Below are 23,525 nucleotides of genomic sequence, written 5' to 3'. Positions count from 1 at the left end.
TTAGTGAGTCATTGTATTATTTTATACAATGCTTGATAAGGAAGCAACATACACAAAACAAAAAAAGGAAATATGATAATCAAAATCGAAAGCCAAAATAATAATAATAATAAAATAAAAAATCTAAAATACAGATTCATATCCAACTCAGCAAACAACTAACTGAGCCTCAACTAAGTCAAGGGGAAAAAAAAAACTGTACAAGGTAAAGGGATTATGATTCTATTGTTTGATTTTTAGTGGCCAGGTTCATTGAAATTTGCAATTTATTAATTATTTTATGGATCGTACTTATCTTCTTAATTTTTTTAATATACATCATTTTATTCCTTGTTGGAATGATAACAGCATTGGAACTCAATGTGTTATCTCTTTTTGTTTTTTTGTTTTTTTTTTGGGGATAACACATTGTTATTTGAAAAGATAAACTTTATATATACGATCACTTTTATACTTTTATATGCATCTGTTGAAGACAGGATTCCCCAACTTGCGCGCCCATATGATGTAATCAAGCTTTAAGGCTAGAGCTAAATTAAATGGGGGGTCCACCTTTTGATATTTATTTCATGGTAACTATTGCCTGCCTGATGTAAGAGTCCCAATGAGGATGAGGAATCCACTCAATCTCATAAATCAAAAGCATTCAGATCTTTAATTTTTTAAACAATAATAATAATAATAATAATAGCACTTTGAATTGTATCTACTTCTACAATTTATTTTAATCTATTACCATAATTAACTATAAATATATATCATACTCAATCATCCTCCATATTGGATAATAAAATGATCAATCTTGTATTTCATAAAAAATAAACTAAAATAAAAAACGAAAACAAAATGATAACGTTTATATTTTCATTCATGACAATGTAAGCATATTTGATATTTTCCCAAAACAGAAAATTAAGAAATTAAAAAATATATATTTAAAGACAGTTAAGATATTAATGATTGGGAAAATAAGAAAATTTGTAATAAAATAATAAACGAACAAGGGGGGTCCCACTTCCAAACCAAATACAGCTATACAATTCACAGAATTCATTGAAAAAAAATCCACAACAAAATCATAGGGACATTATTGGCAATTCAACGATGAGGGGAGTGAGTGATATAACTCTCTGTCTTCCTCAAGAAGCTCTAGAATATGCGGAAGTCCACGATATGGACCACTGTAAAATAAATCTATTTTTTCTTTTTTCTTTTCTGTTCAAAAAAAAAATTAATTGATATTTTGTACTTTTACGTTAGATTCAGTTTCGTGCTGAGAAGAGCACGTGGCGCTGTCACGAGCAGCGGACCACCGCTAATTGCCACTTTGTCAGCGAACGCGGCTGCCACGTGGTCAACAAGTGACGGCCATTAGGTAAGCCTTCTTTTTGGCACGCGTACAAGTTGTGAAGTCACGGTCCTTGCACGTGTTCGTTTTTGGTTACCGACTAGATTTTAGCTTCGGCCGCGGAGTCCACTCCGGATATTGAGGCTTGTCATTGTCTGCGTATCTAACGGTTGGCAATGAGTTTGTGACCTGTTAGATTTGTTAGTCTATTGTTATTGGTCCGTATGAGAACTTAACCTCTCTCTCTCTCTCTCTAAGAGGTCAAGAGTCAAAATTAGTACACCTTATTCAGTTTCAATATTTTTAGGGGTTGTTGGATGGACCTTTTTTGTTTGTTTACATTTTGAAAGGGTCAAAACCAATTTCATTGGAATGATGCAATGGAAGCAAAAATAAGTTTTTTTTTTAATTTTTTTATTGATCAATGTAGTTTTAAAATGTATTTTTCAATATTTATATATTAATTATTTCTTTAATTTAAAATATAGCAAATAAAATATTTCCTCTCGTTTGCTACAATTTAAATAAATTTAGCTTACGTTTTATTTTGACATTTTCAAAATTATTATTTTTTTTTAAATCATTGTATCTGTGTTAAAAAGGAAACATTTTATATCACGAAATTTTTCCACAGGGAAACAAAAAAATAAAAAAAAAAGATCTTTGAATTGATTCATTTCGAATTCTATATATAGAAACCATAAAGTGTTTTCCTCTTCTGTCTTTTTTTTTTTGTTTTTTGGGTGAAAAAGGCATTTACATAAAATTATTATTAGAAGGGGGGACTATAAGTGGAGTGTTGTTGTGGGAAATACGTGCATGAAACGCATAGACATACACATGCGTGAGGGAAGCATGTTGCTTTTATATTGCCAAGCGTGCAAGCCACACTATATGCATTATTGGATAGGATGGATGTCACATAATCACATGCATTTATATATTTAGTCTTTCTCTTCATTTTTATTTTATTTTTTGATGAAAATATTTATATATTTATATATATATATATATTTGTATAAATCCCATGCACGCCACCATATATTGATTATTTATGGTTTGGACAATGACATTTGTATATATGTGTATATATATATATATGCACATTTCTCTTTAACATTTGCTTTAAAAATAAAAAAAAAAACAAAAAAAAACAATCCTTAACACTAAAAAAAGGAGATGACAAATTTATAGACATTATGAAATTATATATGGTAATTAATATTTCCAAGTTACATTATTCAATTATTCTTATTAAATTTATATAAAAAAGTTATTATAAACATAGGTCACATTACTTACCAGATATTTTAAATCTAGGTGACATGATTAGCTCATTTATTTAAAATCAAATGATGTTAGCTTAATCGATAAATCATTTATATTTATGATTAGGAAATTATATGATATCAAAATTGAAAAATATTTTAAATGATAAAAAAGTATAAGTGATATATATACATTAAATTATTTTCTAATAGTAATATATAAAAGATTATTTATGATTATTAATTGATTATATATATTTTATCAATTGTTTTATTTAAAAATTAACTTTTAAATAAATTTTTGTTTTAAAAAAAAATTATACAGCTTTTAAAAATAGAAGATCATTTTGACAATATTTATTTTTTATTATATCAACTTGATGAAGTGTGTTAGATGAATCCATTGATAATGTTTTTTATTTCTTAATGTTTGTTTATTTTTCTGATATAATAAACAAATTATAGCAATATATAAAATCATCGGCAATGTTTTAAAATACTTCTTAAACCCCTCTCCCTTCCCCATTTCCCCTTCTTTTTTGTTTTTTCAAGTATCAAACACAAACATTATTGGATTATCTTATTGATTTTATTTTTCCGAAAGTAAAAAGGTAAAATTATCTATGGAGATATCTATGAGTATTCTTTAATGTAGAAAAAGTGCACTCAGGTTCAAAGTGGTTAAGAGAGAGGTCATGAAGGAGCAGTGTCCGCTTCAAATGTGCAAAATTAAGGTACGAAAACACAAACAAAATTCATCATTGCTTTTGATTTAGCAAAGTTAATCATCTGAATTTTGGACCTAATTAACAAATTATAAGGGTAAAAAGTATGTGAAATGAATAGGGTTTTTTTTTTTTTTTTTTAATTATTTGATCAATATATCCTGAATTCGATGTAAGGACTGAGGAACAATTTAAATATAAAGTTAAAAATGCATATTGCACGTATTCTCCACTTTAATTGTCGGATTCCAAATCACGTGTATGGCACATGGCTTGAGAGAGATTGTCACTCGCACCGCGGATCATGATTCTTGACCCTGATGGAACAAAAGGCCAGGGTCCCACATTGTCATGTTACCAAAACATTTTGCTTATTCCAACCAGCTTTTGACGTATGATCAAAGAAAAAAAAAAAAAAAAAAAAAAACTAGCTTGTGACGTCAACGGTATAAATTTTAATTTTATAAAGTTAAATTTGCACGTGTTTATTTTCTAATTGTACGTTTTCTTCTTTGTACTTTGTATTTTCCCTTTTTTTATTTTATTTTGTATTTGGTAATCAGCATGTTTTTTAAGATGTTTTGTATGGGTAGGGGATGATGAAAAAGACTTGAAGATGTATGTAATATAAATATGTACATTTGTTGGAAAAAGATGTTCAGGGGAAGAAATAATATGAAAAAGCCTCCTGATTAATATGTAAAGCTTAGCCGAATATTACTCTCGATTTTCACATTATCCCGAAAAAGAGACAGTTTTGCCACGTTTTTTATCATCTACTTTCATTTCCTTGAGAAAATGCAAATGGTTCATTACAAAAGGCTCAACATGAATCTTCACCTCATACAATATATTCACAACCTAAAGAAATGTTTTTGTTTTTGGTTTTTGATTTATTGAATAAAATAGTAATGTCTTTTTTATTTCTTTGGTAATTGAGATTGTATTTTTCCATTTGAATTTTAAATAAAGTTAATAACTGTAGTAAATAAAACGAAAATGACAGCTTGAATGACATTGTTTAGCAATTAGACTATAAAATAAAAAATACTTTTTATAATTTGAGAAAATTGGCCTTATATTTTTTTAAATAGAAAATTGGCATTTTTTTCTCAAGGGGTATGAACGATGAATTCGAACATGAAGATGCATTCAATTGCAGCCCATTTATCTCATTCCTTTTTTTTTATTTGCTAATTGGCCTTTTTTATTAGGCAGTCTGAATGTCTGAAATTGCAGGCTTTGGGCCCAGACACATAATTATAGCCCAGAAACTATATTCCTTCTAACTAAAAGTCTAAACCAAAAAAAAAAAAAAAAAAAAAAAAAAAAAAGTTAAATAAATAAAACATTGAATTATAACCATCACACAATCATGTACCATAAAATTATATTTATATTCCCAAAATATCCTCAGAAATTCAGCATTGGCAATAAAATAATTAAGAGAATAATAATTATAAATTATAAAAAACATATTACCATGCGATATCTTATAATTATCCCGAGAGTTTAAACTGCAACTGCACGCGTTCGCATTCTCAAATTTCTAAAATTTGTATTATTATAATTATATTTATATAGGTTTTCTTAAACGAGGAGAGGGTATTTATGTAAATTCAGAGTTCACCTCCACCACAGTTCCTCTCTTTCTCGTTCTTGTTTTCCCTTTCCTTTTCACTGTGATAAACAGCGTACCTATGGAAAAACTAAAACTATAAATTTATAGCCAATCCGAACAAACTGTAGGGTTTGCTTTCCGACCCACCCCAAGACGGACTCGCCCAAAAACCCTAGCTAGATAAGCTACCTCTAACACATTCTATAAACGATCTCCCAATTGTTTTGATCCCAATAAAGTAGAAAAATAAGGTAAGCTCTCACAAACTCTTTTCACTGGTCTCTCTCATCCTTTTCCATCGCCTTTTTCACTATTCATCTCAATCTCAAGAGCCCAGTTCTAACGCTGTGTGTCTCTGAAAAACCCAGATAGAAAAAATAAAAAAAAGTAAAAAATTTTCTTGGTAAACGTACTTAATTAGAGTAAGAAAAGTTCTTGGGACGTGAAGGAATACTTGCTAGGGTTTAGGATTTGAAAGGGGTTTTAGGATTTAAAGGTTTTAGGTTCATGGCTGATCTTGAAAAGGCGATACTCATAATCTTTGACGAATCTGGAACCGTTGACTCGGAGTTGAAACAAAAGGCGAAAGAATATTGTGACAAAATTAAGGAAGAACGGGCCATTTGTAGAATTTGCATCGACAGGTTATGTTTTTCCAGCCTTGTTCAGGTACAATTTTGGTGCTTACAGACTCTTCATGAAGTTATCCGTGTGGGGTACTCGTCGATAAGCCCGGACGAGATGTATTTGATTAGAAAATCGGTGTTTTCAATTGTGTGTTTCGAGGGTTTTGATGACAATGGTGTTGTTAGGGTTTTAGATGGTCCTGCATTTATAAAGAACAAGCTTGCTCAGGTCTTGGTGACTTTAATTTATTTTGAATACCCCTTAATTTGGTCTTCTGTCTTTATTGATTTCTTGCCTCATTTGAGCAAAGGGGCGGCGGTGATCGATATGTTTTGTCGAGTTTTGAATTCCTTGGATGATGAGTTGATTAGTTTGGATTACCCAAGAACGCCTGAGGAAATGGCAGTTGCTGGACGGGTAAAGGACGCAATGAGGCAACAGTGTGTAACTCAGATAGTCAGAGCTTGGTATGATATCATATCCATGTATAGAAATTCTGATCAAGAACTTTGTACTAATGTATTAGATTCCATGGGGAGGTATATTTCTTGGATTGATATTGGCTTAATTGTCAATGATGCTTTTGTTCCATTATTGTTTGAGTTGGTTTTGGTTGATGGGCTGTCAGAACAACTGCGCGGTGCTGCAGCTGGGTGTTTGTTGGCTGTGGTTTCAAAGCGAATGGAGTATCAAACAAAACTGTCTTTGTTGAGAAGTCTTCAAATAAGTAGGGTGTTTGGGTTGGTAACTGAGGATGGTGATTCAGAATTGGTTCTGAGAATAGCTACGCTTCTTACTGGGTATGCAGTGGAGGTTTTAGAGTGCTTTAAACGGTTGAACGCTGAGGATGCAAAAGGCATCTCAATGGAGCTTTTGGATGAAGTTTTGCCCTCTGTTTTTTATGTAATGCAGAACTGTGAGTTGGACAGCACATTTAGTATTGTACAGTTTCTCTCAAGTTATGTTGCCACAATGAGGAGTCTTTCCCCATTGAGGGAGAAACAACTGCTTCATGTGGGTCAAATTTTGGAAGTGATACACTCACAGATTCTTTATGATCGCATGTATCGTGGTAATCTTGATATCCTGGATAAGATTGGGAAAGAGGAAGAAGACAGGATGGTGGAGTTCAGAAAGGATTTGTTTGTGCTGCTGCGTAGTGTGGGTCGTGTAGCTCCTGATGTTATTCAGGTATTTATCCGAAATTCAATTGCTAGTGCTATTGCATGTCCATCAGACAGGAATGTTGAAGAGGTGGAAGGTGCACTCTCTCTTTTCTATGCATATGGTGAATCAATTACTGATGAGGCCATGAGAACTGGAACTGGACTTTTGAATGAGTTGGTGCCAATGCTTTTATCTTCAAGATTTCCTTGCCACTCTAATAGGCTAGTTGCACTTGTGTACTTGGAAACAATAACAAGATATTTGAAGTTTGTTCAGGAGAATACCCAATATATTCCTATGGTGTTGGGTGTTTTTCTTGATGAAAGGGGTATACATCATCAAAACATCAATGTAAGTCGAAGGGCAAGTTATCTGTTCATGAGGGTTGTGAAGTTACTGAAAGTGAAACTTGTCCCCTTTATAGAGACAATTTTGCAGGTATGGAATGATTAATATGTTACCTTCTGACCTTCGTATATATTACAGACATTTAGTTTATGTGTATTTGCTAATATGTATACCATTCTGTTTTGCTTTCTTTTTCTTTTTTATATAGGTTTATTTATTTTTATTTTTTTCATTCATTTATCCAACTTTTAATTTTGATAAATTTTCTCAGAGCTTACAGGACACAGTTGCACGGATCACAAGTATGGGTTATACGTCAAAAGAGGCTTTGGGATCAGAAGATGGTAGTCACATTTTTGAGGTAACCACTTAAGCTTGCATATTGCTAAGTATGCATGTCTTGAACAAGTTTGTCTGCATGTGTTCAAGAAGTGGATGTAGATTTTTTTTTTAGTTACCTGTTTTGGCTAATTCCAAAACCTATACTTCACAGGCAATCGGTTTATTGCTTGGGATGGATGATGTGCCACCAGCAAAGCAATCTGATTATCTTTCTTCCCTGCTCACTCCTCTTTGCCAACAGGTGTGTTGTAATTGCATTACAAAATTCTGGAGCTTCTTTTCCCCTACCAAAATTTCTGTTTTTATTTCTTTAAACTAAGAAGCATTTAGAGTGTGACACAAGTTTTTAACACAATCTTGGTTTCCTCCAGGTTGAGGCATTACTCATGAATGCCAAAGTATTGAGCCCGGAAGAGAGTCCTGTAAAAGTTGCTAATATTCAGCAGATAATCATGGCAATTAATTCGCTCAGCAAGGTTTCTCAGTTTGCTATGTCCTCAAAATTAATATTTTGCTTGATGCAATTCCTTTTCCTGCCTTATCTATTTTGATATTTTGAACTTTCTAAATGCTTTGCAAAGGCCTTCATTCATAAGCGCTAACATAGAAAGAGTTATATTATGTTCTGCTTTAGCACTTGGAATGCCTTCTTTCTTATGCAACTGTGATCACATTGTCTATTTATGATATCCAGGGCTTCAGTGAGCGTCTTGTAACTCATAGTCGTCCTGCAATTGGACTCATGTTTAAGAAGGTTAGTGTCTAAACTCTTTCATTTTATAAGTTTTTTCCCTTTATAATCACATTGATCTTTTTCATTTGTAAAACCTCTTCCTTTTTTTTTTTTTTTTTTTTTTTTTCCTGGTCCAATTTTATGGAAGCTTTATCAATATTTATCGCTTTATCTGGACCCTTATCTTTTAGATTTTATCTGTGGATCCTTAGCTTTCAGATTCTAGAGTCTTCCCATTTTGAACTTCCTTGGATTCATTCTTTAGAAAAACTTTCATAAATATTATGGTTTAGTTAACTGTCTCTCTCTAAATTTCTATTTACTTCAGTATGGGTTGGGGTTGGTCTGTTTTCTGGTTTCGCCCATTTTTGTACCTGGCTTATGATTGGTAAATTAGTAAACTGATAGGAGCAGGTATAGCTGTAAAAATGGCTGGACAACTATCATTATTTCTTTACTCTTTTCTTTTATCTGTAATCTAGACACTGGATGTTCTCCTCCAAGTGCTTGCTGTATTTCCAAAGGTGGAGCCTTTGCGAAGTAAGGTAAGTAAAGTAGGAGAGTGGTAATACATTTTTGATATTTTGACAACTGCAGCTCTTACCTGATGTTACTATGTATGCTATCCAGGTGATTTCATTTATGCATCGCATGGTTGACACGTTGGGAGCATCGGTCTTTCCTTGCCTTCCAAAGGCGATGGAGCAGTTGCTTTCAGAAAGTGAGGTAAAAATATAATTAAGTTTGGCTTATATTTTTCTTCAATCTAAAATTAGAGAACAAGTTTCTGTGCTTCTGTAATTACATAACAACCAATAGAATGCATTTTTATTTTAGAAAAGATTGCAAGGTTATTGGTTTTGGTAAACCCATTCCATCCTGCCTATTTCAGTGAGGCATGATATTTGACTATATACTAATGTGGGGTTAATCTTGTTAGATTATCATATAATTGGTAATCAATACAATGCCTGATGGAGGATTTGACCATTAAAATTAAAGATTCCAAATTCCAAATCTTTAGGTAGCATCCAAGCCCCATCCAGACCTGCCCTGTAGTTGTTTGTGTGTCAATTTGTCTTCTGCCTGAGTATTAATTCTGGATTTGTTTATCCATATCCCTTTTAAATTTTTGCAAATTTTCAATGAATTGCTATTATGACATATTCTTTTGCTTCTCTGTTCATTTTATGAATTTATGCTTATTTAGCTAAGTAATTATGGCATTGCTTGTTTCTTAGGATGATTAAATTTCTGTATTTTATTTACACTAAGCAGAGCATTTATTTTTCTGACTTGGATAATGCAATTAATGTAATCTACTGAAGTACATTTGGTAATTCATTGAATTATAATTTATATAATTACTTGCACCTTGTGGAGAATTTCTTCTGTGCCTGAGTGCCTTGTAATTTTCAATAGAAAGTGAAGTGAGACTTTTGACACCAAGGACATTAAAGCAAATTCCTCTCCTTCCAACCCTTTCCAAGAAAGAAGAGGAAAGAAATTGATTCATTTTCTAAATTTTAACATATTGATAATATAGGGTTCATTCTGTAAACCCTATATTAATTGTGCTACATTGCCTGGCTGGTTTACGAAACTAGCTACCATGGTGAAATATTCATGCATTTACTTTAAAAATCATACAGAGAAAGAAAGATTTGTACTTCTGCACCCATGCACTAATCTCTTTGGTAGAGTCGAGATTTAACCCTAGATTATGTTTTCCTGCAGCCAAAGGAGATGGTTGGTTTGCTTTTATTACTTAATCAACTAATATGCAAGTTTGGCACCTCTGTCCGTGACATATTGGATGAGGTATTTCCAGCTATTGCTGGTAGGATATTGAGTGTTATCCCAAGTGATGCATTTCCATCTGGACCTGGAACCAATACTGAGGTTTGCAAACCCTGATTATATATTTGCTTCTTTAATTTTGATTTTATATATTTATTATATTTAAAAACTTACTATGTATTTGTTGTCCATTCGATTAAAATCATTAAGTGGCACAAGTTAAAATGTAATTTTTGTTATGTTCAATTGTTTTATTCTTGAAGTGACCTATGAATGGCTTAGTGGAATTCTGCTTCAGTTATGTGTAAAATTATGTTTTAATTTCAGTTTATATTTCTGGAGCCATGTTTAAGTTAAAGCTCCTCATTCTTTCTTTTAGGAGTTTCGAGAGTTGCAAGAACTTCAGCGGACTCTATATACATTTCTTCATGTCATAGCCACACATGATCTTTCTTCCATTTTCCTATCTCCTAAGAGTAGGGAATACTTGCAACCTCTGATGCAGATGCTTTTGTATACATCTTGTAAACATAAGGATATTCTTGTCAGAAAGGTAAATTTGTCCTTGGTAATTCTGTCTTTAATGCACTTTTAATTGAACTAGATCAGGACATCTGAAAATCAAGTGTCATAATCTGAATCTTTTAATTTTATGTGTCTCAGGCATGTGTTCAGATATTTACTAGATTAATTAAAGATTGGTGTGCCAGGCCATATAGTGAAGAAAAGGTAAATCTCTACATTCATTTCTGCATTTATGGTGATGTATACATTTTTTCATTACAAAAAAATGTGGTTTTTCTGCATTCAGGTTCCTGGTTTCCAGAAATTTATGATAGAAGTCTTTGCAACAAATTGTTGTTTGTACAGTGTACTTGACAAATCCTTTGAGTTTCGCGATGCCAATACTGTAAGATGATTGTTATTCTCACTGCATGGCTCTGGATTGTTTGGTTTTCAATATAATGTTGTTTTTTTATTAGGCGAGTTCAATATAATGTTGTTGGAGATTGTTAAATCTCACTTTTTCCTTTTCTTTGTCATTTATTACTCTGAGGCTGCATATGTGAATACCATGTTATTTTAATGAAATTTCATATTTAAAAAACTGAAAAAATTTCTATTGCAGAATCAATTGTATAGTTATGTTCCGATAAATAACTGAACTGGTGATTGAATTGGAATTCGTGGATCTGGTATTCATGGTTGAATATACCACAAATCATACTGCTAGACTACAAGTTGCTGAGTACAATGGAAAAGTTTCAGATGGAATTTGTGTTAGTAGGGAAATTTTGGAAATGAACTTATGAAGAATTTGGCTGAGGTTGAATGCAACTGAATATGTGAAGTTAAATACAATTTTAGTAACTTTGCTTCAGGTACAAGTTCTGCAATAGCAATTTGGTGTGCCATTGTGAATGCCGTTGAAGGTGGTGAAAATATAAAAGAGTATGCTTGGGCTTGATTGGTGAAAATATGCATTATGTTGGCTGGTCTATTACCTTAGTTGGAATGAGTGAAACCTTTGATATTTGGAGTTTTCATACCTATAAAAAATGCTTGTCTATTTTGTTATGTATATATGGTTCCTCTCTTTCAGTATTTATTCATAATTTCATTCTCTTTGGCCTATGTCAAAATTTTTAGAAGACTATAATGAATTATTGGGCATCATCTAAGTTTTCCAGCTTAGGGATTCATATTACTTGGACAATATTAGGACTGGTTCTGTCAGTTCTTTTTTTTTTTTTTTTTTTTGGTTTTGGTTTTTGTTTTTTTGTTGTTGTTGTTGTTGTTGGGGTGTTTAGCTATAATTTTTTATCCTCTTTCAGCATCTCATGAAGTTTTACTTTATATCTACATGGCAGCATATTTTGTTTGGAGAAATTGTGGTGGCTCAGAAGGTCATGTATGAAAGATTTGGTGATGATTTTCTAGTTCATTTTGTTTCTAAAGGTTTTCCAGCAGCACATTGCTCCCAGGATTTGGCAGAGCAATATTGTCAGAAATTGCAGGTAGAAAATGTTGCTTTAGGCCGATACACAATCATTAGAACGAATGTATATTATTTCATTTACAAATTTTCTTTGCTCATCTGACAGACTGTACTTGTAAAAATTAAAACTTGAAAACTAAGTTTTGAAGTGGGAGAAACATACCGAACTAAAACAAGTCTTAGAAAAACCTTTTTATACATGTTACTTAAACAGGACAAACCCAGAAGTGACAGAAATTTGCACATTTGCACTAATTTTGCCTTTTTGCTTGTGATGCTGTTTTGCAGGGCAATGATCTCAAGGCATTAAAATCATTTTACCAGTCACTTATTGAAAATTTAAGGCTTCAGCAGAATGGGAGTCTTGTTTTCAGATAGCACTATTAGGATAGGCAAATGACATACCTGTTTTTTATTTTCCCTGAATTTTGGTGCGGTGCAATTTTTTGTTCATCAAAGGTAAGTACATCATCTACTATGTGGATCTTCATTTTGAATTTTGTATTGGGTTCATTTGGCATTATTTTTAACATTCAAATACCTTGGTGAATCTTGCAGGGTAATTTCTGTATATAAGCTTTTGTGCGGCTATCTCTTGAACGAGGTACACACACACACACACACACGCACGCACACATGAAATACTGTTTATTTAATTCAATTATAACGAGTTTTCTACACCCTTTAAAAACTTGTAGAATAACTCATTTTCCTTCATTTTATATTGTCGTTTCACAGTTTGTATATTTACGGAAGAAATTTTGTTACATCCATCACCCTGGAGCTGCCTAGTCTGATAAGTTCAAAGGTTTATGGTTTCGGTCTGCATTGGTTCTAATTTTTTGTTCTTTTTCTTTTTCAGCTTGATGTATACATTTTCTTTTAATTTTATTTATTGGATATTCATTTTATACGAATTCCAATGTTCGATTGTCTTATGTTTTAATGTTGTTTACTAAGCTAATAATAAAATTGTTTTAACGTTGGCAGTGTTGTTGTTGTTGTGTTTTTTTTTTTTTTGGGTTGAGTATTGTTTTAATGTTAGTTTAATATTCTTAGAGGCTAAAAGCATGGCCGACGAGGTTATAGGCCACTGAGAGCATCCCATTGTTCTCTTTGTTTTAAAGAACATATTTTTAAATTAGAGAGCATATTTAACGATAAAAGAGTGAAATTTTATAGAATCCTTTAAAAAAAGATTTTTATTATGCTTTTTATTTGGTGTTTTCTTTAAGCATTAGCTATTGTATATCATGAAATAAACATAAATATTCTATAAATTGTGTTAAGTGGCATTAGAAACTTGTTTATAACCAAATAAAAATGATATAAAGTGCAAACAGAGAGTGGATTTGATTGAAAAGCTAAAAATAATAATAATAAATAAAAAAGGGTTGGAGGTTTATTTTTATGATCCATTTTTTAAAATAAAGGGATGTTCTAAGGCTTTTTGCCTAGGCCTTTAGAAAGAAAAGGGCACCATATAAAAATATAGCACAAAATAATATGTTTTATATATTTATTTTTCTTTAATTTTTTATACTTATCAAACAAAATAAGTTGCATCGAGCAACATTTTATAAAAAGTTATCTTTGTCCATTTAATCAATGACAATTGTGGGAGAAAGAAAGGATGTTCAAGGAGAGATTAGCATATTTTTACTCCATTCACTTGTTTAGGGAGACATATTTTGGCTTTTAGTGATTTTTAAACTTGTGCAACCAACACAAATGATGTATTTCTTATGTGGTTCTAGATAATTTTCATAAGAGAAGATTCTTTTTTCTTTTTTTTTCTTGAAAAGAAATATGAGAAAGATTCGAAATAGTATGACATAACTTTGATATAATCCCTGCAAATAAGAAATTGGTTATAGATGGAAATTTATCCATCTATGATATAGTTCGTACGATAAGATTATTTTGACGTTAAAAGTCCAAAAAGTAAAAAAAAAAAAAAAAAAAAAAAAAAAAAAAAAAAAAAAAAAAAAAAAACGAGATGGGAGGAAAACAATTCATAGTGGTGGGAAGATTGAAATAGACATCTGAAATCTGACCCCGAGTTCGTGTATGCCAGCGACTGATCCGTTTCGTAGCTGGCCAATGATAAATGTGGGTTCAATTTGAATTATTATTCCTTAGAGTAAACTATGAGATTTATGAAAAGACAACACTAGCATAGCAGACTTAAAATAAAAAGTATATTTTTTGTCCATATTCTCAATCACACTTTGAAGTATTTTGAAATGTATTGTTGTTGTCATTGTGAGAGAGATGGATTGCCAACCATATTTATTTTAATTGCAGATATTAAAAAGAATCTTCTGGTTACTATTTAGCGTATTTTTATTCTAATCTATATATAATTATAATAATTAATCATGACTAAAGTCATCAAATTTATCTTTGTTAATTATTACATGGTAATATTTTGGAGAATACATAACAAGTTGCAAATTTTCCTGAAATGGAGGTTTCAAGTGTGAATTTGTACTTCAGAGGACCAAAGCACTCCTAAAATTTATAGTCGGCTCTAATGAGAAATAGGCCAAACAAAATCTTTGCCCATTAGTCCTCTTTTTAAACTCATCATCATGTAACTCTTTTTTCCTTCTCGTTTCTTTTAGAGTGTCATTTTGGAACGCTATTATTTCTTTGTGGATATTTTGTGGATTTGGTCCATGCCTTCCTTGTGTTATTTTTATCATTTATGACCCAATTCCCATCCTAAAACGCAGTTACAATTTGACCGCAAATTAATCTGATGTAAAAACGTTAAAAAATAATAATAATAAAAAAAAAATGAAGCTATAAAAACCGTGAATAAAAATTTTTAGCGTGTTTAACATGTTCTACTATACCAATCAACTTTAATAAGTACTCTATCAATTTACTTTTCAAAAATAGTACTGGATTTTCCTGTTCTTTTTTCCTTTTCAATGTATGTATACGCTCTTTGAGTTTGATTATCTATTTTGATCCAAGTTTTCTGTATCTGTCATTCACTTTATTTACTGATTTGAAAGAAAGATCAAAATGTTAGTGCAATTGATAATGATTTGGTCCAATAGTTTTCTTAAGGTTGCTTTCCTTTCCTTATTACTTAAATTATTTGCCCATTTGAAAACAAATTCATTTATTTAAGATAACTTAAGAAGCTGAATTGGACTAAATCAAATGCTTAGTTGGAAACCAACACTTTCATATCCTGTAGGGCAAAAGAACAAGATGAGTTATTTCAAAGAAATAATGTCTCTTATTTCTAAAATAATACCCTCGTATTGTGCTGTTGTGTTTGCCATTTAATATGTTATTATTTTTTTGTTCTCTTCTCCGTTTTCATTTGCTTACCAATTTTCTCTGTCACTCTCTGTTTTTTGTTTTCTTGGATTATACGTGTGGGCACGGTTATTACTTAAGTCTTCAAAGCAGAAACTTTTACTCAAAAACAAACAAATAAAGACTTTGATTCACTTTACTTGAGATGTATATACAAAAAATTATCTTGGAAAAATAATTCGTCAACCAAAATTACGGAGAATTTCTTATGCTTTAACCGGGTTGACCACGTTGTTATACACAATTTATTTTATTTTCCTCAACTTGATCCTAGAGAACTATTGATCACTATTCTTTCCATTCACAGAATGCGTCGTAATGGGTAGTTAGGATTCTTATTTTCTATACTCAGATTGTGTCAAATATTCACATTTCCATTGCTTACGTATATAGCATGATGTATAAAGTCCATGTTGATTTTGGTTATATATATATATGAAAATTTTACGGTGCGTATCAAACATCAAATTAAAATTCTTTTTTATTTTCACTTTAAAAAAAATCATATTTTTTGTGTTGCAATATATGAGAAACTTCCAACTTCTTTTTAGATCCCAAACATGGAAGGCTAGCTTTACAGTTCACTTCCATTGTTGTAAAACGTGGGAGCGATACAATGTTAAAGAAAGGTAAAGAAGAAAACGAGTTGATATTTAAGCATTATAGATATGAATAATAGAGACTCCGTCTCTGCTTAAGAATTATTTTACATTTATTTGAGGTCTCTGAAAAGACCAACATCGGAAATTACTAAGAAATGAACCAAATTTTTGGCACATGCTTGGAAAAAAGAAAACAAAACAATAATATTGGGTCCATATTGTTAAATATGAACCATTCGAAAAATATTTTTGCTGTCGATGTTCAAAGTCAAAAGAGGGGCCCAAAACCTTTTGTTTTTTCACTTTTGTTTTATGCATTATCTTCCTTCTTAAGCTAGAAGATTTAGATTTCCATATTGTAAAAAGAAGATAAAAGAAAAATTTGCACAACAAGGAAAACAAGATTAGATGATATCATTGGGTTTATTGACTTTCGTTTGTCAAGTTTTTTAAACGAAAACCCACTAAAATATAATTTCTATCCCCCCGTATTTTTCTCATTAAATACACCAATCCTTGCCTTTTTCTGACAATATTTTTAGCCTCTTATTTATTAGAAACCCACCTGATCAGAAATAAAAACAAAAAGCTTCAATGAAAAAACATATGGCTTTCAAAAAGTTGATACTCAAATCCTTTTTGCTTAGTTGCTACAAGCCTAAAAGCCCACCTAATTCAGAAAGAAAATCTCTTGGTTTCAAGGATATATCTTCCAGAAGATTATCACTTTCTGATTTAAGCAACTCATCGGTTTCTATTATGAGTGATTTGTCCAATTCACTTGTCGGTTCGAATCTTCATACTTTTACACTCAAAGAGCTTAAAAAGCTTACACAAAACTTCTCAAAAAGTAACTTTCTTGGAGAAGGTGGGTTTGGACAGGTTTACAAAGGTTTCATCGATGACAAGCTTAGGCCTGGGTTAAAAGCACAACCAGTTGCTGTTAAAGTATTGGACTTGGATGGCAAACAAGGTCATATGGAGTGGCTGGTAAGCATTTAATTTCTTTGATTATGCATTTCTTTTGAAATTTGGGGTGAGATTGAACAATTAATTAATATTTGAGATTAATGATGATTAATTTTTATTTGCAGGCTGAAGTAATCTTTCTGGGTCAACTAAAGCATTCCCATCTTGTAAACTTGATTGGGTATTGCTGCGAGGATGAGCAGAGGCTTCTTGTGTATGAATACTTGGTCCGGGGCAACTTGGACGATCAGCTTTTTAAAAGTAAATATAATACTTACATATTTATAATTGTATATGTTCCTTTCTAACGATAATAATATATATTGGGTTTCAATCTCTGGTGCTAATAATGCGTATATAATATTTCTGACATTTTATGTAGACTATTCTGCAACCTTGCCTTGGTTAACAAGAATAAAAATAGCAGTTGGAGCAGCGAAAGGCCTTGCTTTCCTTCATGAAGAAGAAAAGCCCGTCATTTATCGAGATTTCAAAGCTTCTAACATCTTATTGGACTCTGTACGTAACACACATCATCTTCGTTTCCTCTCCATTTTATAATATATATTGCCCATGTCACAGTAAGTTCTGACAAATAATAATCAATTATATATATATATATATATATATATATACTCTTCGTCATTTTACAGGATTTCAAGGCAAAGCTGTCTGATTTTGGGTTAGCAATAGATGGACCAGAAGGGGATAAAACCCACGTTTCGACTTGCGTCATGGGCACAGAAGGATATGCAGCTCCCGAATACATCATGACAGGTAATTAATAAAGTAAATCAAATTTTATTCTATAATATATATTTATTTTAATTTCCTCCAATAACAATTGGCATTATTGAAAAACTTGTAAATTTAATTGACTCAAAATCTGGGCAATAATCATATTTTCAGGTCATGTCACGACCATGAGCGATGTATATAGCTTTGGGGTGGTGCTTCTAGAGCTACTAACAGCCAGACGATGCTTAGACAAAAGCAGACCCAATAGAGAGCAGAACCTGGTGGAGTGGGCCAAACCATTTATCAAGGATCCCCATAAACTAGACCGTATAATGGACCCCAGACTTGAGGGTCAGTACTCGGCCGAAGGGACTCGGAAAGCAGCTGCACTGGCTTATCAATGCCTGAGCCACAACCCAAAATCCAGACCCACCATGACCACTGTGGTCAAGACTTTAGAGCCTCTCTTGGACTTGGTTGATGATATCCCTATTGGACCCTTTGTTTACGTTGTTCCAATGGAAGGGAAAGATATTTGTGAAAGTGGAAAAGATGGTGGTAACGATAATGATAAAGATGATGGAGTTGGTATGGTGAAAAATGGCAATGGAGGAGAAGAAAAAGAGGTGGGAAAGAAGGAAAAAGGAATTAGTCGCCAGCGAAGAAAATTAGGTCACAGGCAAAAGCACAGGAATAAATCTTTGAGGTCAAACGCCGTATATTCTGATACTGCTTTGTATAGAACTCTTGGAAGTGGTTTGTACTCAATTGGCCAAAAGGATTTGGAACAAAAAAACCCTCACTCTGGGGAAAAAAAGTTAAAAAGCTAGGATAAAATTGTTTTGACTAGCAGTTTGTACATTGAAATTAACTTCTTGTTTATTGTTTACTTTTAAAGGTTGGGATATTAATTTGACTAGTTTTTTTTCCATTTTTTATGGGGTGCATTTTGGACGCTTTTGATATTTTAGGTTTGTGGCTCTTCTTATGATGAGATTCATGTATGTGTCATGTGTATATATATATATATATATGTATATACATAGAAAATAAAGGAAAAGGAAAGATCGAAGAAGTCAAGCAGTCTCTTTCCAACAACAAAGTGTAATACGTTTCCAAATTTTCTATGGTTTCTTCTGTACAATTACATTATTATTATCTTTTGCTGTGGGTGGCTTCTTATGCTCTCGAATTTACTCGAGTCTCTCAATAAAAAAGAGAAAGTAAGAACTTATCGTGGTAGTCTATTTCATCGACTCCAAACTGGATTAGCCTAATTATGAAATTGTGAGCAAATATGAAAGAAAATATCAACAATGACTTTCTCCCGTGGCTTAATAAGTTTGCAAATTCTTGATTTTAATGAAATTTGCCTTCTAGTTCTTCATTGAATTCGCAAAACCAGAAGGTAATATTTTGATGACTGGGGGTAGAGAGTGAAATTCATGGAGGTTTCGTTAACAAGTATGTCGATATTTTTGTTTGACCCTTTGGTCACCCCCAGTTGAATATTCCTTTTTTTTTTTTTTTTTAATCCGCATTTGTAGATAAAAGCCAATTTTGAAGTCAATATTCCGAGATAAGCTAAAATGGCATGGCCAATATTCAAAACTTTGAACAACCCAATAGAGAAACTATGTTGCCGTTCGAGGACTCTTCTAGGCCAGCCTCTCACGTTATATTCACATTTTTCTTACCCATCTACCAACCCCACCCAAGCCCCCCCCACCCCTAGTCGGCTTAAATTTGAACTCAAGTCTCTTATTTGAAGTTGGTCCATGTCTTTAAGAACTAGAAGCAATTGGCAAGCTTGAAATCTTTGATAAAACTCAATTCTTAATTAACCAGCTGGTTAAGCTATTTTTCAAAATATGCAAGTAATTAGGCATTAAAAAGAGTTGAAAATGTTATCACCACCCTTTTGACTAGAGGAAGAAACTTATTGATTACTACCCACTCAAATCAATATATTTCCCTTGCATATGACCCCAAATCAAGCATGTACATAACATGGGCTACGAAACAATCATGACCAGCTTCGTTATCTTCTTCTTTTCTTGGTACTAATCATAGCCAAGTTCATTAATTCAAAACTCTCTCTTTTTTCTTTTTATTTTTTTTTCCTTTTTTTAAAATGATTTTCTTTTTCTTACAATATCTATTTTTTTTTTTTTGGGTAAAATTTTGCTTCATAAAAAAACAAAAAAGAAAGTACACAAGACCTAAATATTTATATTGGCAGTGAGAATGAAAAGGATTGATTATTACATATCAAGTAGATAGCATGTCCAGCAATATTAACTTTCCTTTTGAATAACTATTGATTTGTGACAACTCCTGATGAATGGAAATGCTTTGAACTTGCTCACTCTATAAAGCAAACTGAGGATGAATTAGTGCTCTCTCCTTCACCAATTTTCATCATGGCACATAATATAAGAATTTCCATCTCACATTCGGCAAATCTGTATCCAAATTAATTTTGTCCAAGAAGCATAATTTTGATGCTATATATCGTGTTGAATTCTCTCGGATTTTGCAACCAAATGCGTAACTAGCACTTGGTCGAAACTAAAGTAGATCGACTTGTTTTACTTCCTCTTCGCTGCAACACTAGGCAACAAGATGATTTAAAATTAATTATTGTCAAAATTAACATTTTTCTTGAGCAATGATCCCAATCCAAACCAATTAAAAAAATTAAATAAAATCTATAGATGGAAGATGGCTGCTAAATTGGAATTGAATCATCAATTTGGGTTCAAATTGAGTGGTCCTGTTCTTGAAATTCTTGGGCGCATTTAGGCCCAGTGTAGGACTCGATCTTCGTTGACCATTATCTAGGGGCCCATCAGCCGTGATTCATGCTCAAATTGATTACATTAATTTGGTCATCTTCAAGGTTTAACCCCTCCTCGTACTTCTTCTTTTTTTAATTATTATGTTTGCTAAGTAAATTCTCATTAAGTGCAACTGCTAAAATCATGCGAATCCCTAGTGAATAAACTGTTTGGTACTCTGTAGAACATAATTGGTGATGAAGTCCTTCATCAGCCTTGAACAAAACAATCGGTGGACTATTTATTCTACCTTTTTTTTTTAAAAAAAGATAAGGAAAAAAAAAAAAAAAAAAAAGGAAGAAAAATGCTGCAGAAAGGAAAGTTGGAATTTTCAAAAATTCTGACTCTATTTTATGTCCCCGTACATATTAAGTCGAGAATAGCAACAAATATTGACTCTCTAACTAGTAGGCAAGAATGCAAACACTAAAAAAGAAACAAAAACCCAATCCCAAACACTCATGGTGAATTCAGGTGAACTGGAAGCCGAGGCTCCACAAGTGTAACAGGAGTAATTTTCTTTGGAACCGAACGCCCATAAGTTTCTTCATGTTCATGAAATCCTCGATCTTCATCTTGGTTGGCAATATCCACGAAAATCCATGGCAGAGATTCGCCAAACTTGAATGAATTACCAACCCTGGCACATCTTCCTGCCCGACCCAAATGGTAAAAGCCCAAAGTTTTGGCCTTTGATATCGATGGGCTTCCCAATATTAATGAACCTATCAGGACAAAATTTATTAGGGTCCTTCCACACAATACGATGTCTTCCTATACTCGATACATCCAAACACTCATAGCCACCAATTTGGATATCCTCGCGGCAAAGTCTTGGTACCAACAAAGGTGCGACTGGGTGCAGCCTCATTGTTTCTTTAGCAATAGTATCAATATGTGGCAACTTAATCATGTCCTTCTCTTCAACCCATCTCTCTCTTAGTCACCCTGTCTAGCTCCTCAGTGGTCTTGTTTAATATCTCGGGCTTCTTTCGAAGCTCCGAGACTTTTCATTCCACCGTCATCGCCATGCTCTCCGTTCCACCGGCTATTCGGTCTTGAGAAATTCGTTTGGCCAAAAGATGCAGTCACAAGCAACACATTTATCGATATATCTTCATATTATATGTGATGGATACGTATGTTAATATTTGTTTAAAAAGAAAGATTATGTAAAAAAGCAAAGGCAAATTACAAGAAGAAAAAGAGAATGGTTTGGAGAGATTATGTTTATAAGATGATTATGTATCTTAATTTTCACTACGTATGAATCGGCATGGTTTTAATTTTTTTCAATAAATTAAAAAAACTCTTATCTACCATTGATAAACATGTAACCAAATTACATATAACAAAATTAAGCAAAAATAAATAAAAACAAAAAACCATCATATTATCAAAATCCACCAAAGCGTTTTTTTGAGTTTGAAAAGGACACGATGATGGATAAATATAAATATAAATATAACTGGACAAATCCCTTGACAACATGCGCTTCAATCTTAACATCAAGGTTAGGATCACCTGCAAATCTGCAAAAGCACATCGACCATGTCTTTGGCGACATAGTCCTTTGATTCCTTTTCTCCTTTTGTTATGTTCGTCCAAAACATGTTCCAAAAAAACCATCAAATTTCTTCCTCAACGCTTTTCACAAGTCTCTTTTCGTAACCCTGAAAGGCCAAGAAATCAAGCCAAGCTATCGAATCCCCCAATATTAAACACTCCACTAAGCAAGAAAGACTCGTTAAGCATCCTTTTGAACTTCTCAGGGGACACTACCGCCTTCTGATCCGATTCCTTCTGTGTGTTTCTTGTCAAGCACCGTGCGACTTATCACGTTGAGACTCAAAAAGTTGAAAGATGCTCTTTAAGCTTTTTGGTGGTGTTACTGTTGGAGGAATTATATGGCCCATTAAAGCAAAAAGCATTCATTTCCTCTTTCCTTATAATTTCATAGAACTCAAGGCGTTAAAGTACTGAAAAAGCTCCCCCAGAAACAGTTTTCTAGCCTGACGCCACTGCACGCGGCAATGGGAACAAGTCATGTCGGAGTAGTTGTAGTTCCGCGGATGTTTTGGGCTGGAGTCAACAGAACACTGACATCGTAACTTTTGAGGACCGAAGTTGCATAATGGGTCCCTATGTCTTGGAGAGTGCAGCGATGGATCTGTGGGTAGTGGGCCCATCAGCTGAGGCTTCTGATGATGGGCCATGGTCTTGGGCCGGGAGATAATTTAAACTTTCGGTAACGACAATGGTGAGAGAGGAAGATCAAGGCCAGGGCTGGGAGAGAGGCAACAGCGTAGGTCGAACACCCTAGTTTGAGCCTCTATTTAAGAAGGTGGTGACCGGCCGTGGTTTGACGTACGGGTAGTGATTCTTTCATATTTCATGTTGTGCATATAATATCTATTATCCAACACATCACTCTTTCAATGTGTTGACTTATACACGGTTCTAAAATAAATTGAAAGAGTAGTTTTCATTTGATAACTACTTAATTATTGGATGATACTTGAGTTGCAACAATGAGTGTGAAACAATATTTTTTTATTCTAATTAAAAAAAAAATAGTTGCATAAAGGAAGGTTGGAATATTCAAACATTCTTAACTCATATTTTTTGTTCTTTTATATATTACAGGAGAAACAGAAAAATTGAAATAAAAGATTTTACTATGCAAAAATTGCTATCTAACGACACTCGCTTAGTGACGCTATGAAACAAACACGTTTGAACAAATAAAACTGCAACTCTAAGATTAATGCGCCAGCAAAAATTCAATAAATATACGACGTATCCTAAAACAATCGATGTCAAACGGTCGCTAAAAACAATAACACGTGATACATCCGTTAAGAGTCGCTGAATATGTGGCTGAATAGGGTTGGTTTTAATACTATGCGTATATTTTATCTAAATTATATTGTTTAAATGCTAGACTAATGAAAAATGATTAACCATCCACTTATCTATATTTACATAATAACAAAATTTAATTATACGAGGTTGTTGTTCAATTATATAATTTTTCATATACAGTTTATTCTTGCAAA

General features: G+C 32.7%; 2 protein-coding genes and 1 pseudogene across 4 annotated transcripts; 2 read left to right on the top strand and 1 right to left on the bottom strand.

The window, feature by feature from the left end:
* The first annotated feature begins 4,975 nt into the window (after positions 1-4,975).
* LOC107435966 (exportin-T) lies at positions 4,976-12,967 on the top strand. 3 transcript variants are annotated; one of them, XM_048478294.2, is made up of 15 exons: positions 4,980-7,194; positions 7,376-7,465; positions 7,598-7,687; positions 7,818-7,922; positions 8,141-8,200; positions 8,662-8,724; positions 8,810-8,905; positions 9,917-10,081; positions 10,359-10,532; positions 10,643-10,708; positions 10,791-10,889; positions 11,851-11,997; positions 12,267-12,437; positions 12,537-12,582; positions 12,717-12,967. In XM_048478294.2, exons 1-13 carry the CDS (start codon positions 5,470-5,472, stop codon positions 12,354-12,356), a joined length of 2,970 nt encoding a protein of 989 aa, XP_048334251.2. In that variant the 5' UTR covers positions 4,980-5,469; the 3' UTR covers positions 12,357-12,437; positions 12,537-12,582; positions 12,717-12,967. The 3 variants fall into 3 exon arrangements, with proteins under 3 accessions (XP_048334264.2, XP_048334258.2, XP_048334251.2); XM_048478301.2 differs by lacking the exon at positions 10,791-10,889 and having other exon boundaries at positions 4,978-7,194; XM_048478307.2 differs by lacking the exons at positions 12,267-12,437; positions 12,537-12,582; positions 12,717-12,967 and adding an exon at positions 11,109-11,361 and having other exon boundaries at positions 4,976-7,194; positions 11,851-11,916.
* A 3,371-nt stretch (positions 12,968-16,338) lies between these two features.
* Positions 16,339-18,559, top strand: LOC107435889 (putative receptor-like protein kinase At1g72540). The gene is made up of 5 exons (XM_016047522.4): positions 16,339-16,909; positions 17,014-17,149; positions 17,271-17,407; positions 17,542-17,665; positions 17,798-18,559. Exons 1-5 carry the CDS (start codon positions 16,514-16,516, stop codon positions 18,454-18,456), a joined length of 1,452 nt encoding a protein of 483 aa, XP_015903008.1. The 5' UTR covers positions 16,339-16,513; the 3' UTR covers positions 18,457-18,559.
* Positions 18,560-20,546: 1,987 nt separating this feature from the next.
* LOC107435861 (dimethylnonatriene synthase-like) lies at positions 20,547-22,862 on the bottom strand (annotated as a pseudogene).
* Between the last annotated feature and the right edge of the window lie 663 nt (positions 22,863-23,525).

Source organism: Ziziphus jujuba, chromosome 1, assembly GCF_031755915.1.
Source record: "Ziziphus jujuba cultivar Dongzao chromosome 1, ASM3175591v1".
Taxonomy (NCBI): Eukaryota; Viridiplantae; Streptophyta; class Magnoliopsida; order Rosales; family Rhamnaceae; genus Ziziphus; species Ziziphus jujuba.
The sequence above is the reverse complement of the archived record's forward strand: the minus strand, read 5'-3'. Positions and strand labels throughout refer to the sequence as shown.